General features: G+C 40.8%; 1 protein-coding gene across 4 annotated transcripts in view; it reads left to right on the top strand.

Annotated features, from left to right (window-relative positions):
- CREB5 (cAMP responsive element binding protein 5) overlaps nucleotides 1-12,271 on the top strand; it is a 174,602-nt gene extending 162,331 nt beyond the window's left edge. For all 4 annotated transcript variants that reach the window (XM_017836116.1, XM_017836118.1, XM_017836117.1 and 1 more), the window contains 3 exons: nucleotides 3,124-3,351; nucleotides 4,335-4,443; nucleotides 5,595-12,271. In XM_017836116.1, the coding sequence (XP_017691605.1) occupies nucleotides 3,124-3,351; nucleotides 4,335-4,443; nucleotides 5,595-5,758 (501 nt within the window). In that variant the 3' untranslated portion in view covers nucleotides 5,759-12,271. The remainder of the gene's footprint in view (nucleotides 1-3,123; nucleotides 3,352-4,334; nucleotides 4,444-5,594) is intronic.
- The last annotated feature ends 239 nt before the right edge of the window (nucleotides 12,272-12,510 follow it).

The raw sequence follows: 12,510 nt of genomic DNA, 5'->3' as shown, positions 1-12,510 counted from the left end.
GGCAGCAGAGCTCTTGCTGTGCATCTGTTCACATAGTGGGAAGGCAATAGTGATTTCTGAACAGATGCATTAGAGGGGAGAAAAGAAGGGCTTGCTGAGTAATAACCACATGGTTATTACTTTCAAAGCTCATCCATAGTCCCCATGGTAATGGCTTCTTTGGGGATCTGATTGCTCCAGCAGACGTTAATTTTATGGTGCAATTTACTAATTATTAATCTCCTTATTCTTCTGAGACAGATTCTTCCATTCCAAACCACCTGCCAAATGACAGCATGGTCCACGCTGCTGTAAACCATGTACTCCCATGCCTGGACTGTTGTTATTCTATACTGCACCCTTCTGTAATGTCAGAATTCATTTCATGCTTTTTGGCTACCATTTTGATACACAGGAGCCCAATGAACTATGCTTTCATAGAATGAGTGAATGGGTATTAGTTTTGTGCTAAGTTGCAAAGAAAAGAAAGAAATACAGTCTCAAGCATAAAAGTAGAAATCACCTTCTGACAGGTATCTTTCTGAGAAAGTGAGATATTTTATCAAGTTATAGCTATGTTGCCTCAACTACTACAAAACTTATACTATTATTCTTGTGTTGATCCTGTAAAGATTTCTTCATATTAAACTTGCCAGAGTGATAGCTTAAGCAGAGTAGGGGTTTAGATGCCATTTCATTCTCTTAGCTGTCCTACCTTTGTCTTCATTATGGATGTGTGATTTGCACCCTCTAGAAAACCAAAATCAACCTAAATTTTGATATTTAGTTAATGTTCTTTCTTATGTTCCTAGGCAGGGCAGTGAAATCCTCCTAGAGAATGATGCTTAGACAGTTACTAAGACATAGCCTAACAGATTTCAGGGTTAAGAGCTATCAAGTAAGAGTCAGTTAATTATCCCATGAGACATTATTGGTGGAGTAATGGCAACCTTTATAATTAATATCTGCCAGAGATGGAGAGGAGATTCTGTTGTTCTGAAAATGCGCTGTGACTACCCAGAGACTGCCTGGTGCATTCTGAAAACATAATGACTCACTAGTTATTCAGGAGAAAATGACCATATGAAGAGTATAAAGAAAAATAAAGAATTGTATAGTTACTTTTTTCTGCCTTTTTACCAAACAGAGTTAAGAAATAAGAATTTTTAAAGCTGAATGAAAGAGGAGAAAAAAAGGATAAGGAAAGATAAATAACAGATCTCTGAAGTCTAGAAAGGTGTTGTGTGTGAGAAAATGAAAGGCCTTTGATGAGATGTTGACATTAAAAGGCATTTCTGAGACCTCTGCGCTCAGACATACTGCTAAAGAGGTGGCATGCCTGGCCCTGGTGGACAGGGAGCAGCTGGAATCCCTTGGAAATGATCTCCCAGCGGAAGCCTGTGGATGCTGGTGGGAATGGGGGCTGTAACCAATGCTCCTGTGCAGTGCTGGCCAGCAGTCCTGTGCGGTACTGGTAGCTGTGCCTACTGCAGCTGCCATAAACCTGGGACTCCAACCTCCAATGTGGACAGTGTTGGAGATTTTACCAGCTAACTTATGGAGTTGATGCAAGCTGAAATTGTAAAAGTCAGTCAGAAAATGCAGGGTGGCTTATTTATTTTTAGAAGTTATTTTTTAAAAGCTTTTTTTCTGCTCCTGTGAGAGAGATTCCCTTACTGTGCAACACAGAGCTGGGAATAAATTCAGCTTTATGCAAAACGCATTATCAGATGCACAGAATAATTACACATAAAATTGCCACCATAATTGCCACAAGTCAGCTGAGGGAGGGAGCAAACTAGATTCTAGACAGAAAAGCGACCTCAACTTCGCAAGACTCAAGACGATAGTATCATTTTAATTGAGACAGACAGAGGTGTTAGGAAAACACATGTTAATTGCTGCAATTGAAATTCAGGGCTCAGTCTGACAAAGCACTGAGTACATCCACTCCCTGGAGTCAAAAGGAAGCACCTTGGAGGTTTGGGTCCCTGCCAGAACAAGAGGGTTAATTTTGAGTCAACAATTCAAGTTTCCAGACTGTTCCAGACTGTGCAGGAGTGGCAGCTGCAACGTGAGCAGCAGCAGAAGCTCCCACTGGGTGTAAGCAATAGGACCCATGGGTCGGGTTCCCAAACTCCAAGCAGAGGGAGAGAGAAGGTCTCTCCAGAGCCCCGTAGCCCAGGCACCACAGAGAGGCAGGGAAGTAGTCCAAAAGCTGGCTGTTCCCAGGCAGCTGAACATTAAATCTGACGCTGATTCCTGACAGGGACATGGAGCACAGTCTACATGGGGCTGCCCCTACCATGTACCTTTTCTGTAATATCATGGGCCAGTTACTCTCAGGAGCAGGATCAATACTCTCCTGCACTTGAAAAGGCATAAATACATATTTTTTCATAGTTTTGTAGCAGTGAGCTGGATGCGGTATGTGTCTACTGTCAAAGCCAGGCTATTGAATAAAAATGGGTATAGTGTCCACAGGGGTCTAATGGAAATGTCTAATAAGAGGAATATCCCTTCTCCACATACTTCAGGGATATCAAAACACAGGTTCAAGTTCAGGTACCTAAATCCTTTCTTTGTCCCTAGCTGAGGGGCAGTGAGGTCTGCTGGCCTTCTGAGATCCCAGCCCACAGCTTCCCAGTTCCACTCAGGTGCAAAGAACTCTGCAGCTTCTGTCTCCAGAGATTGTAAAGTGTGAGGCAGAGATGGTAAAGCCTGGGAAATAGAAATGGTCCAAAATTTTGGAGGCAGCTGGGGGAAAAAAAGAGAGAGACAGAAATAAGGCCACTACAGTGCTCTGCTTTGATTAAAATAGGTCCTGAGAGAAACTTGGCATTTCAGGTTTGAAATAGGTGGTGACAGAGAATGCACCTAAGTGAATATTTTTAAACTAACTGTAAGGGGAAAAAATGTTCCCTACTAATATTCAGAGAATTGTTTCAAAAAAATCTGCCCTTTGACCACAGTAAGGATTTGCCAGCAGATAATTTCAGTGGCATCTGGTACAGCTTTCAACGCACGTCTGTTGCAGACCTTGTCGAGGAGCAGGCTGTGTGAGATTTCCCTTCCCATTTCAGGATCCCCCTCTGTAACTTCCCCCCATTGCCACCCCCTGAAAAACCTCTTCTTCCCCTCCAGGTTTCGCCAGCAGCACAGCAGATGCAGCCCACACAGACGATACAGCCGCCACAGCCAGCTGGAGGTCGCCGGAGGAGAGTGGTGGATGAAGACCCGGATGAGAGGAGGCGGAAATTTCTGGAAAGGAACCGAGCCGCTGCCACGCGCTGCAGACAGAAGAGGAAGGTCTGGGTGATGTCACTGGAAAAGAAAGCAGAAGAGCTCACCCAGACAAACATGCAGCTTCAGGTGCGAGCCACTGTCTGCACCCCTGAGGACACAGAGGGGCTCTTTGTGCTCAGAAGGGCTGGCAGTGCCTTTGGGGCTGCCCCCGCACAGTCAGCTCCTAGCGGGAGCTCAGGCATAATCAGTTGGTTAATCAAGATGTGTGTGCTTCAATTAAAGAAATAATTACATTTTAGCAGGATAAGCCAGGAAAAAGCTGTCTTGGGATTTAGAAACCTTCACTAGATGAAGTTGTATTTATTTTCTTTTCTTGTCACCGCTTTTTGTGGGGATTTATTTTTTTTTGAAGTGCCATTAACTCAACTGTAAAAGATTTCTTCAGAGCAGGACATGTAGCTAAACCCTCATTCAAAGCCAGCAAGATAGAAGCATAAATAGATCAGTCTACTAGTAAGGAAAATGAACTGGATGGATGAAAATACTCTGAATATGATAATAAAAGCCTTTCTTACAGTGCTGCCCTTCTTATGGTGGGCACAGTACTTTTGCCTCATGCAAAGGTGTGCCTGTGTGCTGCCTAGGGCGGAAAAACTATTTGTATAATGGCACTCCTCAAAAAAATTCTCCTACAAAACACAGGGGTGTGAGCAGCACCCAAGCACCGAATGCAGTGGAGCAGTCCTGCCACCATGCCCCTGAGCATGGCAATGTGCCCTTTGCCCCACAGGTCTGCCCCCCTGGCCTGGTGCAGAGAGCCAGAGTATTTCCCAAGAGGATTATAATATTGCCTTGAGTATCTCTGGTGCTGTGAAGTTAGTTCATTTATCAGTTTATGTCACCAAATCTGGAAACCAGACTGCCTTCAGAAGTTATAAAATAATGTCACCAGCTAATATTAACTTAAACCCAGCACATAAGCACTGAGTGCCTTTTTTGCTCAGTTCTTCCAAAGTTGTGGAGCAGTTTTTGTGTTCTTGGGTTAAAGCTTTGCAGAAGAGCCTGGTTTAAGCTTAGTTGCAAACCAAACTCTCTCTTTTTTTTTCTAGAACGAGGTTTCCATGCTGAAAAATGAGGTAGCACAGCTGAAACAGTTATTGTTAACACATAAAGACTGTCCGATAACAGCTATGCAGAAAGAATCACAAGGATATTTAAGTAAGTAGCTGATATGTTTGCGCTGTCTCCACACTCCTCACAGGAAAGCAAAGCTTCCAATTCTTCCCTCCAGAACCCCTTGTTGGTCATATTATCACTTGAACCTGTCTTCTCAAACATCATCCGAGCCATCCAATCTCCTGCCCTTATTTATCCAGCCCTGCTCAAAAACAAAAAAGCCCCGGTTTTCATCCCACACAGCAGAGCTAGTCTTCCCCACCCCTCCCTCCGGCAAGGAGATGCACATGGATGGACGCTCACTCCCCTGTGGAGGAACCCGCTTGAACTCACAGCTCCAAACCTGCAAGAGTCCTCCTGGGCACAGCGCTACCAGAACCTTAAAATAACTCTCAAAAGGAAAGTTAAAAAGGAAAACATTACAGTCCCCTCCAGTGAAAATGGTACTGTGCTCTGACAGTGGCACAGACCAGGCCTGGCGCAGGTTTTCAAGGTTTGTTAACTCTTTTTTAACTCTTATCTTTCTTTTTTTTTTTTTCCCCCTAAAGAATTCTCAGTTAATGGAGACACTGAATCAGTTCTGTCTAGTTGATGCATTTTATGAGTGTGGCAATTTAAGGACAAATCCTTTGGCTCTAGAACAGTTCAGAAGAGCCTCCGGATTAATACTTGCTAGATTGCGACATTCTCTTAAAATAGAGTCCATTTCTGTCTCCTTTGCATCCCTATGCATCTATCTCTTTAACAGTACTCAAAGAAAAAAATACATAATTGCATTACATGCCTATCAACTGTTGTTCAAATTAGATTTTCTGTGCTGCAGTGCACTGCACTCTAATTTTGATTCCTGCTAGAGCAAATAAAGCATTTAAGCATCCCAACTGATTTTAAAGGCCTTAAGATAACGGAGTTTTTAACCCAACGTTAGTTTTCATAGTCATTAAGGTTTTGGACTTCTTTCAAGGTCTCAGTCCCTGAAGTCAGGTTGATATCAGAGGAGCTGGCTTGAAAAAAATAACAAAAACTAAAAAGATCAGAAGACAGAGAGTGTTGGATAACTGTGTATTTGGAAATCATGGGACTTGTGCATGTCTCAGGTCTTTAGTATTTCCAGGAGTGTCATCCAGCCTGGGCTTTTTACTCAGATGGAAAAATGAATGTGTGTTGTCTCTGTGCCCTCACCCCCTTCCCAGGTCCTGAGAGCAGCCCTCCTGCGAGCCCGGTCCCAGCTTGCTCCCAGCAGCAAGTCATCCAGCACAACACCATAACGACCTCCTCCTCTGTCAGCGACGTCGTGGGAAGCTCCACTCTCACCCAGCTCGCCAGCCACAGAACAGACATGAACCCCATCCTTTAAAAGTGGTTGATCAGAAACTGCTAGGGGAGTGTGGTAGCGTAACAAAGCGTCCTCTCTGCTAAGGACATTTGCAACTGTAACTCAAGCCTGGAAGATTCCTCAGTTCTTGAAAGACTCTGGCTATTCATTTTTATAGTTATTAAAATGTCTTTTATACTTAGTTACAGAAAAGGGAGTTATGCAATTAATATGCTATCAGCTTGAGAAATGCTTTGGTGCTTTCTCCATTTTTTGGGTACCATTTACTTGTTTATAAACCTAACTGTTTCTGTACATAGTCATGTTTTCTTCTCACAAATCTATCCTGAAGCCTCAGAAATAAGAAGCTGTGTTAAACCACAGCTTGTTAGTCAATGTGAGGCATGAAAAGTATTAAACAGAGTCATACATAGGTAACTAGGAGTAATTAGGCTATAAATACAGAGAGAGGGCATCTGCTGACAGCATAATAAAAAAGAGTTAGCCTTGTGCTATCAGCAGACCATGTCTTGCATTCAGAACCTCTTTTAAAGTGGTTATATAGGATGTGGCTATCAGGACAAAATCAAGCCCAAATAACATGCTCTTTTGTCTAGCCCTCCCCCTTTTCTCTCCCCAACCCTGGCCTTTTTCTCCTGCAGCTGTTGTCACACCTTCCTCTTCCCTTCCCAAACTCCTTTAATTCCCCAGCTTTTTTTTTTCCTTCTTTTTTTTTTTTTCATTCCAAGGCTTTCTTGCTTCCCTCTTTTCCTCAAAGAATCATAATGAACAAGCAAAAACTTCAAACCCACCTAAAAACTGTTGGCACGGCTGCTGCTTTCACTAGCTCTTCACCCGCAGTTGTGCTGTGCTGAGCATTTGGCTTTTAAAAAACAGAAGTGCTCCTGATTTAGTGTTTTTAATAAACAGAGAAAGGGAAAAGCAGTGCAGCCACAGGTGAAGCAGGATGGAATGCCAGCTGTGTTGATGCTAGCAGCCCTGTAAGCTTCTGTGGTACAGTACAGCATAGTGAGCAACACCTGAGAATCACAGCAATTCTTTTGCACTGCCAGTCATTAATGTAGAAAAACTCATGTAGTATATAATAATTTGGAAAAGTTCTGTTCCCTACCCTGGTTGAATTGTTCTAGCAACGAAAGCTAACAGCCTCAGGCTTCATGGGCTATAAATGAGAAATAAATCAGCATAATGGTTTTGACCAGTTGGAAAATGCCATTTTTAATTCCCAGGCAAAGAACCTACTCTCTGCAGGCATTCCTTTAAACGTTCACCGAGCTGGCAGACAGCAGTGTAGCTTCACTGACTTTAATGGCACTTAACGCCTGTTTGCTGTGGGTAAGGAATTGTTCTTTAGGACGCTAAATAATTTTTAGAAGGCATGCAGTGGCTAAAAAGTGCTGCAAGAATGCCAAGTCCCACTGCGCTTGGGATAAAATACGGTCCTGCAAAGAGGGTCTGGAAAAGAGCCTTATGCCACAATTAGGTTTTTTGTTTGGACTCTGAGCCTGCCCCTCAGCGCAATTGATTTGCATCCCTGAGTGTTCCCAGTGATTGGTGGGAAAATTGGACAGACATGATGCCAGTTAATTATGCTGCCTTGCTGTATATTGGGACCTGATTTTGCTCTCAAATCTGTCAGGAGCAAAATCTCCCACTGCTCACCCAGGGAGCGGGCTCCAAGCTGGTGAAAAATGTTCAAAACATTGCACCTTTAATAGCAAAATTCACATTATTCCCAGCAAATCCTCTAGCCCTGAACACACTTTGTTCTGAAGTGGAGTTCTCTTTCTCAAAGACTGTGTCTTTGGTTTTTAGAGGAGTTGTGGGTTTTAAGAAGGTGGGTCTTCTCCATGAGGGAAGGAGAGTGAAATAACTGAGGAATGAGGAGGCACTGTAAGGAGCAGGGCCTGTCTGGAAGGGAAAGCAAAATTCTGAGCATCATTCATTTCCAAATTAATTCTTATCCTGGTAACTTTTTATCAGTATTCTTTTCTTTAACAGCTCACTTTCTTTTTATGCAAATACATTCAAAAGAAGAAGGTTTTTAATGTACAGTGTAAATCTTGACTTGATTATATAGTCTAAGAACCAAAAAAAATGACGAAAAAATACAAATGTAAAGGATTTTCTATTATATTTTAGACAAACATATACTTTTAAAGTGTTTTAAATACCGAATCTATAATTTTTTTTAATGTCCAGTTGTAATAGCTAAATGGTTTTGCTTCATCGCAGCTCCCAAGGGAATTTTTTTCAAATATGCAGTTGAGCAAAATGTTCCAGCTGAGTATCCACTATGTAAAAACACCAAATAAGCATTTCCCATGCATCTGAATGTCATCATTCACCATCAAAAACGAAATTTGCATTGCAGGGTTAATTTAAAAACTTTCCCTCTATATGGGCAGCACTTAAATACATTAAAAAATAAACATCAAAATTGTTGGTAATATTAGAATACCCAGTTGAGCTACACTGCACTAGAATTATGGTTTAGCTTCATTTTATTCAGTCTCCTCATTTAAAATATTTAGCTGTTAAACTGAAAGCCTCTACATTAAAAAGAAAAAAAAAAGGAAAAAATACAAAAACCTTGCCTAAGTTTTGTTAAATTCAGCAACTTGACAGTTTGACTGATGTGTATTATATATAGCTCAATTATTTCTTTTTTTAATGCTAACTAGGCAAGCCAACCACACATGTTGGCCTAAATGTGTAATTACAATGAAATGTCTCCTCTCTATACTATTGGCCTTTAGGTATAATCCTTGCTAGTGATGTGGAAATAAGTAAAGGATGAAAAGCTATTTGCTATTGCTTCTTGTAACTCTGTCGCAGGTTCGCAGGCCAAGACAACACGCAGCATATTTATATCAGCTGTATCATCGGGAAAAGGACCAACAGTACCAGGCACCTTATATTATCCGTCAGATTTGCTTCCACATTAAAATGCTCTTGTTTTCCAGGGGGATGATCCTGCAGCCTTTCCTCAAGCTGCTGGTCTGGCTGGGCACTGGAGACTGTCTGAGCAAGGGCTGTGGCAGAAGCCCCAGCCTCTCTATCCCCAGGATGTCCCTCTGCCATGTGGTCAAGTGGCAGCAGCCTCTTCCTAAGTGCGTCACTCTAAATGCATTTGCTAGGCTCTTTCCATCAAGGAGGAATCCTGCTTTTCCACAAGCTACTTCTGGAGACTGCTCTGCTTTCCTCTTGCCCTGCCAATCCAGCTTGTTGCTGGGCTCACTGGGCTCTGTGCCCTATCCCACTGCCAGCGAAGGACAACTAAGACAACTTCCATCATCTGCTCTCCTGGGCGCTCACAGGGTGGTGAGCCTTGCTTAGGAGGAGCTATTTCTGTAGACAGCATCTCTTGTCATGTGATACTGGAGGCACGTTGGAAATCTCAGCCACGGACAACTGCAATACTTTGATTGGAAAGAAATGATGCTGTGATCCAGCTCCTTCATCCCCAGTCCCCTTTCCCCAAAACAATTTATGCAAGCCATATTCATAATGCTGCCTGTGGGAGACAAGTAGTTTGTGTGCTATCATGGTGTGTTTTATAAGGACAACGATGATGATGATGATGATGATGATTTATGGAGAATTTCACACTGTTGGAAGTTAATTCCTGCTATGAAGCTAAATGTCTGCTGCCCATCTTCTGAATAGTGGAAAGTCAATGGTTCAGTGCCTCAGTGCGTGTGGATTTAGTGTTAATGACTCAGTCCTGTTAACTAACAAGCCAGCTATAACTGTTGTAAAATGCCCAACTTTTGAGGATTCATATTTTTTTAAGCAACAATATTTAGTGTTGAAAACTAGCCTTTTAGTTTAGGCAAAATGTGCTTTTTAGCAGCTAATACCTTTTTTAAAAAAAAAAAAAAGTATAGAGTGAATTTATGAAAATTCATGAGGACCAAAGCAATTTTAAAACAGGAATTTATTAATTTAGTATTCGCATAGAATTTTATGAAGTATTTATTAATAAATGTTATTTTAACACATTCCATTTGAACAGTATTCTTGTACAGAAACTGTTGGGGTTTTTTTAAAGTTACAATATTAGTTTTGCAATAAACTACTCTAGGTGTGTGTGCATCTTAATCTTTCAGGGTCTCAAGCAGAAGTCATCCATCTAAGATGGAAATGCTTGCTGAGGTCAGTTGTACAGAAATTCCTAGAATTAAATGTTTTCCTTAAAGCAGCATCTGCTTTTTTTTTTCTTATCTTTTTTTTGTGACAATGAAACAAATTATAAGCCTTCAGTTTTTTGCCTTTTTATTGGAACATGTGCTCTCTCATTCTAGAAAGCATGAGTCACCATATAACTGGAAAGCCTGTCTTTTTTTTTTCCTGCCTTTTTTTTTAAGGATGATTTTCTACATCACCACAGAAGATCTAACCCCATCCTTGTTTCTTTTCTAATATCACATAGTAAGTTGCACTATTCTGCCTTAGCATTGCCTCTTCTGTCCTCTTACTAAGCAGTGTTCCTTAGATTTAGACCATTGAAACTCCATTATACATCAGAGAAAATTACTGGAGGGGGAAGAAGAGAAAAAAATTGATCTGTAGACATAAAACCTAAACTGTGCCTATAAAACAAAACCCGTTACAATTAATTAGTATCTTATTTCCACATTTCAATTATTTATATTATTTTAAAATTGCACTTTAGCTCTTGCTCTCTTTCTTGCTCTCCCTTGTTGAATCATTTATGAATACTCTAGTAAAACTTTTGCACCAGGTACATTTATATGCTTTCACTGGTGGCATATCTACAACTTGTCTCTCACACCTGCCCAAATGGAGAAGCTGAGACCAGCCAGTCTGCAGTGTGACTTAGACTTTACACCCTCTTCATGACAGCATATAAATGTTTTATTATGCAAAGTGTGCGATGTGAGGCAGCATCTTAGCTACATTTATAATCTCTCATCCTAAGAACCAAAGTGTCCTGTATATTGTAAGGTCAGGAGACTGGCTCTGTTGTGCATTCTCATGCACTTTGACTGTTGTCCAACTCACAGTAGCTGCAAAGCTGCAGTGATAACAGTGGCCATACTATGTATTAGAGTTCTGAATCAATAAAATATATTGCCTTATAACTTCACTAGGGACAGCACCTTTAAAAAAAAAAAGAGACAAAAAACTTCTAAGGACAAACAAAAGCAATAAGATCTCAAGTGATTTGAACACACACACACACAAAAAATCATTTTTTTAACATCTCACTGCAAAGAAAAAAGAGACTGCTTATATTTGTAATGTCTTTTTGGTTTTTTTTTCCAGAGCTTACAGTTATCTCAGTTTTATCAGTGGCTTTACACTTAAGATCTAAATTCCTCACCATTATTGGTTTTCCATAGCTTTCAAAATGACTTTATAGCAAATCCTAAACTGCATGAGGCCAAAAATGTCAGTGTTCACACACACTCAGAGACAAGATTGATTCTCTGAGTGGAAATCTGATCCTTTCCCAGGCCCTTCTTGGACTGGAATCAATAACTGCAATTCGCTATATTTAGACCAATGTGTAATACCTGGGATCAGGATCTCCAGTTCTATATTTATGCAAATTAAATGTTAGTATTGTTGAGTTTCACCTGGTGGAACTGCTCACAAAGCCCATAGTCATAGCCTGCCATCTGATGCCATGAAGGTCTTAGACCCAAATATCTTTCTTGACTAAAAATATGTGTGACAGCCTTCTGAACAAAGACTGAAAGCTCCTTCTGGCTTTGCAGGAACTGCAGCAGTGTCAAGGAGCAAGGGAGGTAGGAGAGTTGATAGGGCATTTCAAGGGAAATATTTTCCTTGCTGGAATTTAGGAAATTCCAGAGAAACTTTTTCCCCACCCCTCGGAGCTGAGATTACAAGGAATTCCTTGTCAGAGATTACCTTTAGCACGCTTCCACAAGACAAACTATTTTGCACGAAAGGTGTATTCACTCTTCTGAATAAGAACAATTGCCACTGAGAATTTTGCCAAGGACTTTATCATTGGGACCCAAATGTTTCCCAGCCCATGGCTGTGAGCTCTGTACCCCTCTCTCTGTAACAGCTCTGTTCAAACACTGGGTAGCACTCATTGATAAATGTTGCTTCTTTGGACTATTGCCATTGTCCTGGTTTAAGGAACTTTTAGCACTGCTTGGAGTAAGCCTAAACTATCGAAGTTTATATATAAATATATATATATATTATATTACAAAAAGGTGCTGTCACAGTAAGTTTTGGGCTTGAGGTTGTTTGTATTGTATGCAAAGGTTTTGTGTTTGTTTGTCTGTTTGTTTTATTCTGTAAAGAAACCACCTTCCTTACAGGAGGGAGATACTTTTTTTTTTTTGGTACATAAATGTAAATACTTGCTGCAGCATTTAATATGTTTAATTTTATGTTAAGCTTTTTGTTGCATTGTGAACCCATTATTGTTACAAATGGACAATGAGTTCATTGAGACTGTTCAACTAGGTCAGATTTTTACATCTCTTTCTAGCTAGAAGAGACAGGAATTTTGTGCATTTGTACAAATGTTAATAATATCACTGCAATTCCAGTATAATAAAGCACTCAAATACAAATAGTTCCAGTAGTTTGTCTATGTCTATACTCCAGACATTTTACTGTACAGATAACTCCTGCAATTAAACCAAACTACTCTTCAGTGATTATGAGCTACAATCCCTCATCTCCCTCCAAATTGGAGGAAGACCATGGTGCAAGGCATACTCCTGTCTGGCAGCAGGAATGAGGAGCCGTGCAGATCTTAC

Source organism: Lepidothrix coronata, unplaced genomic scaffold (assembly GCF_001604755.1).
Source record: "Lepidothrix coronata isolate B3197 unplaced genomic scaffold, Lepidothrix_coronata-1.0 Scaffold270, whole genome shotgun sequence".
Taxonomy (NCBI): domain Eukaryota; kingdom Metazoa; phylum Chordata; class Aves; order Passeriformes; family Pipridae; genus Lepidothrix; species Lepidothrix coronata.
The sequence above is the reverse complement of the archived record's forward strand: the minus strand, read 5'-3'. Positions and strand labels throughout refer to the sequence as shown.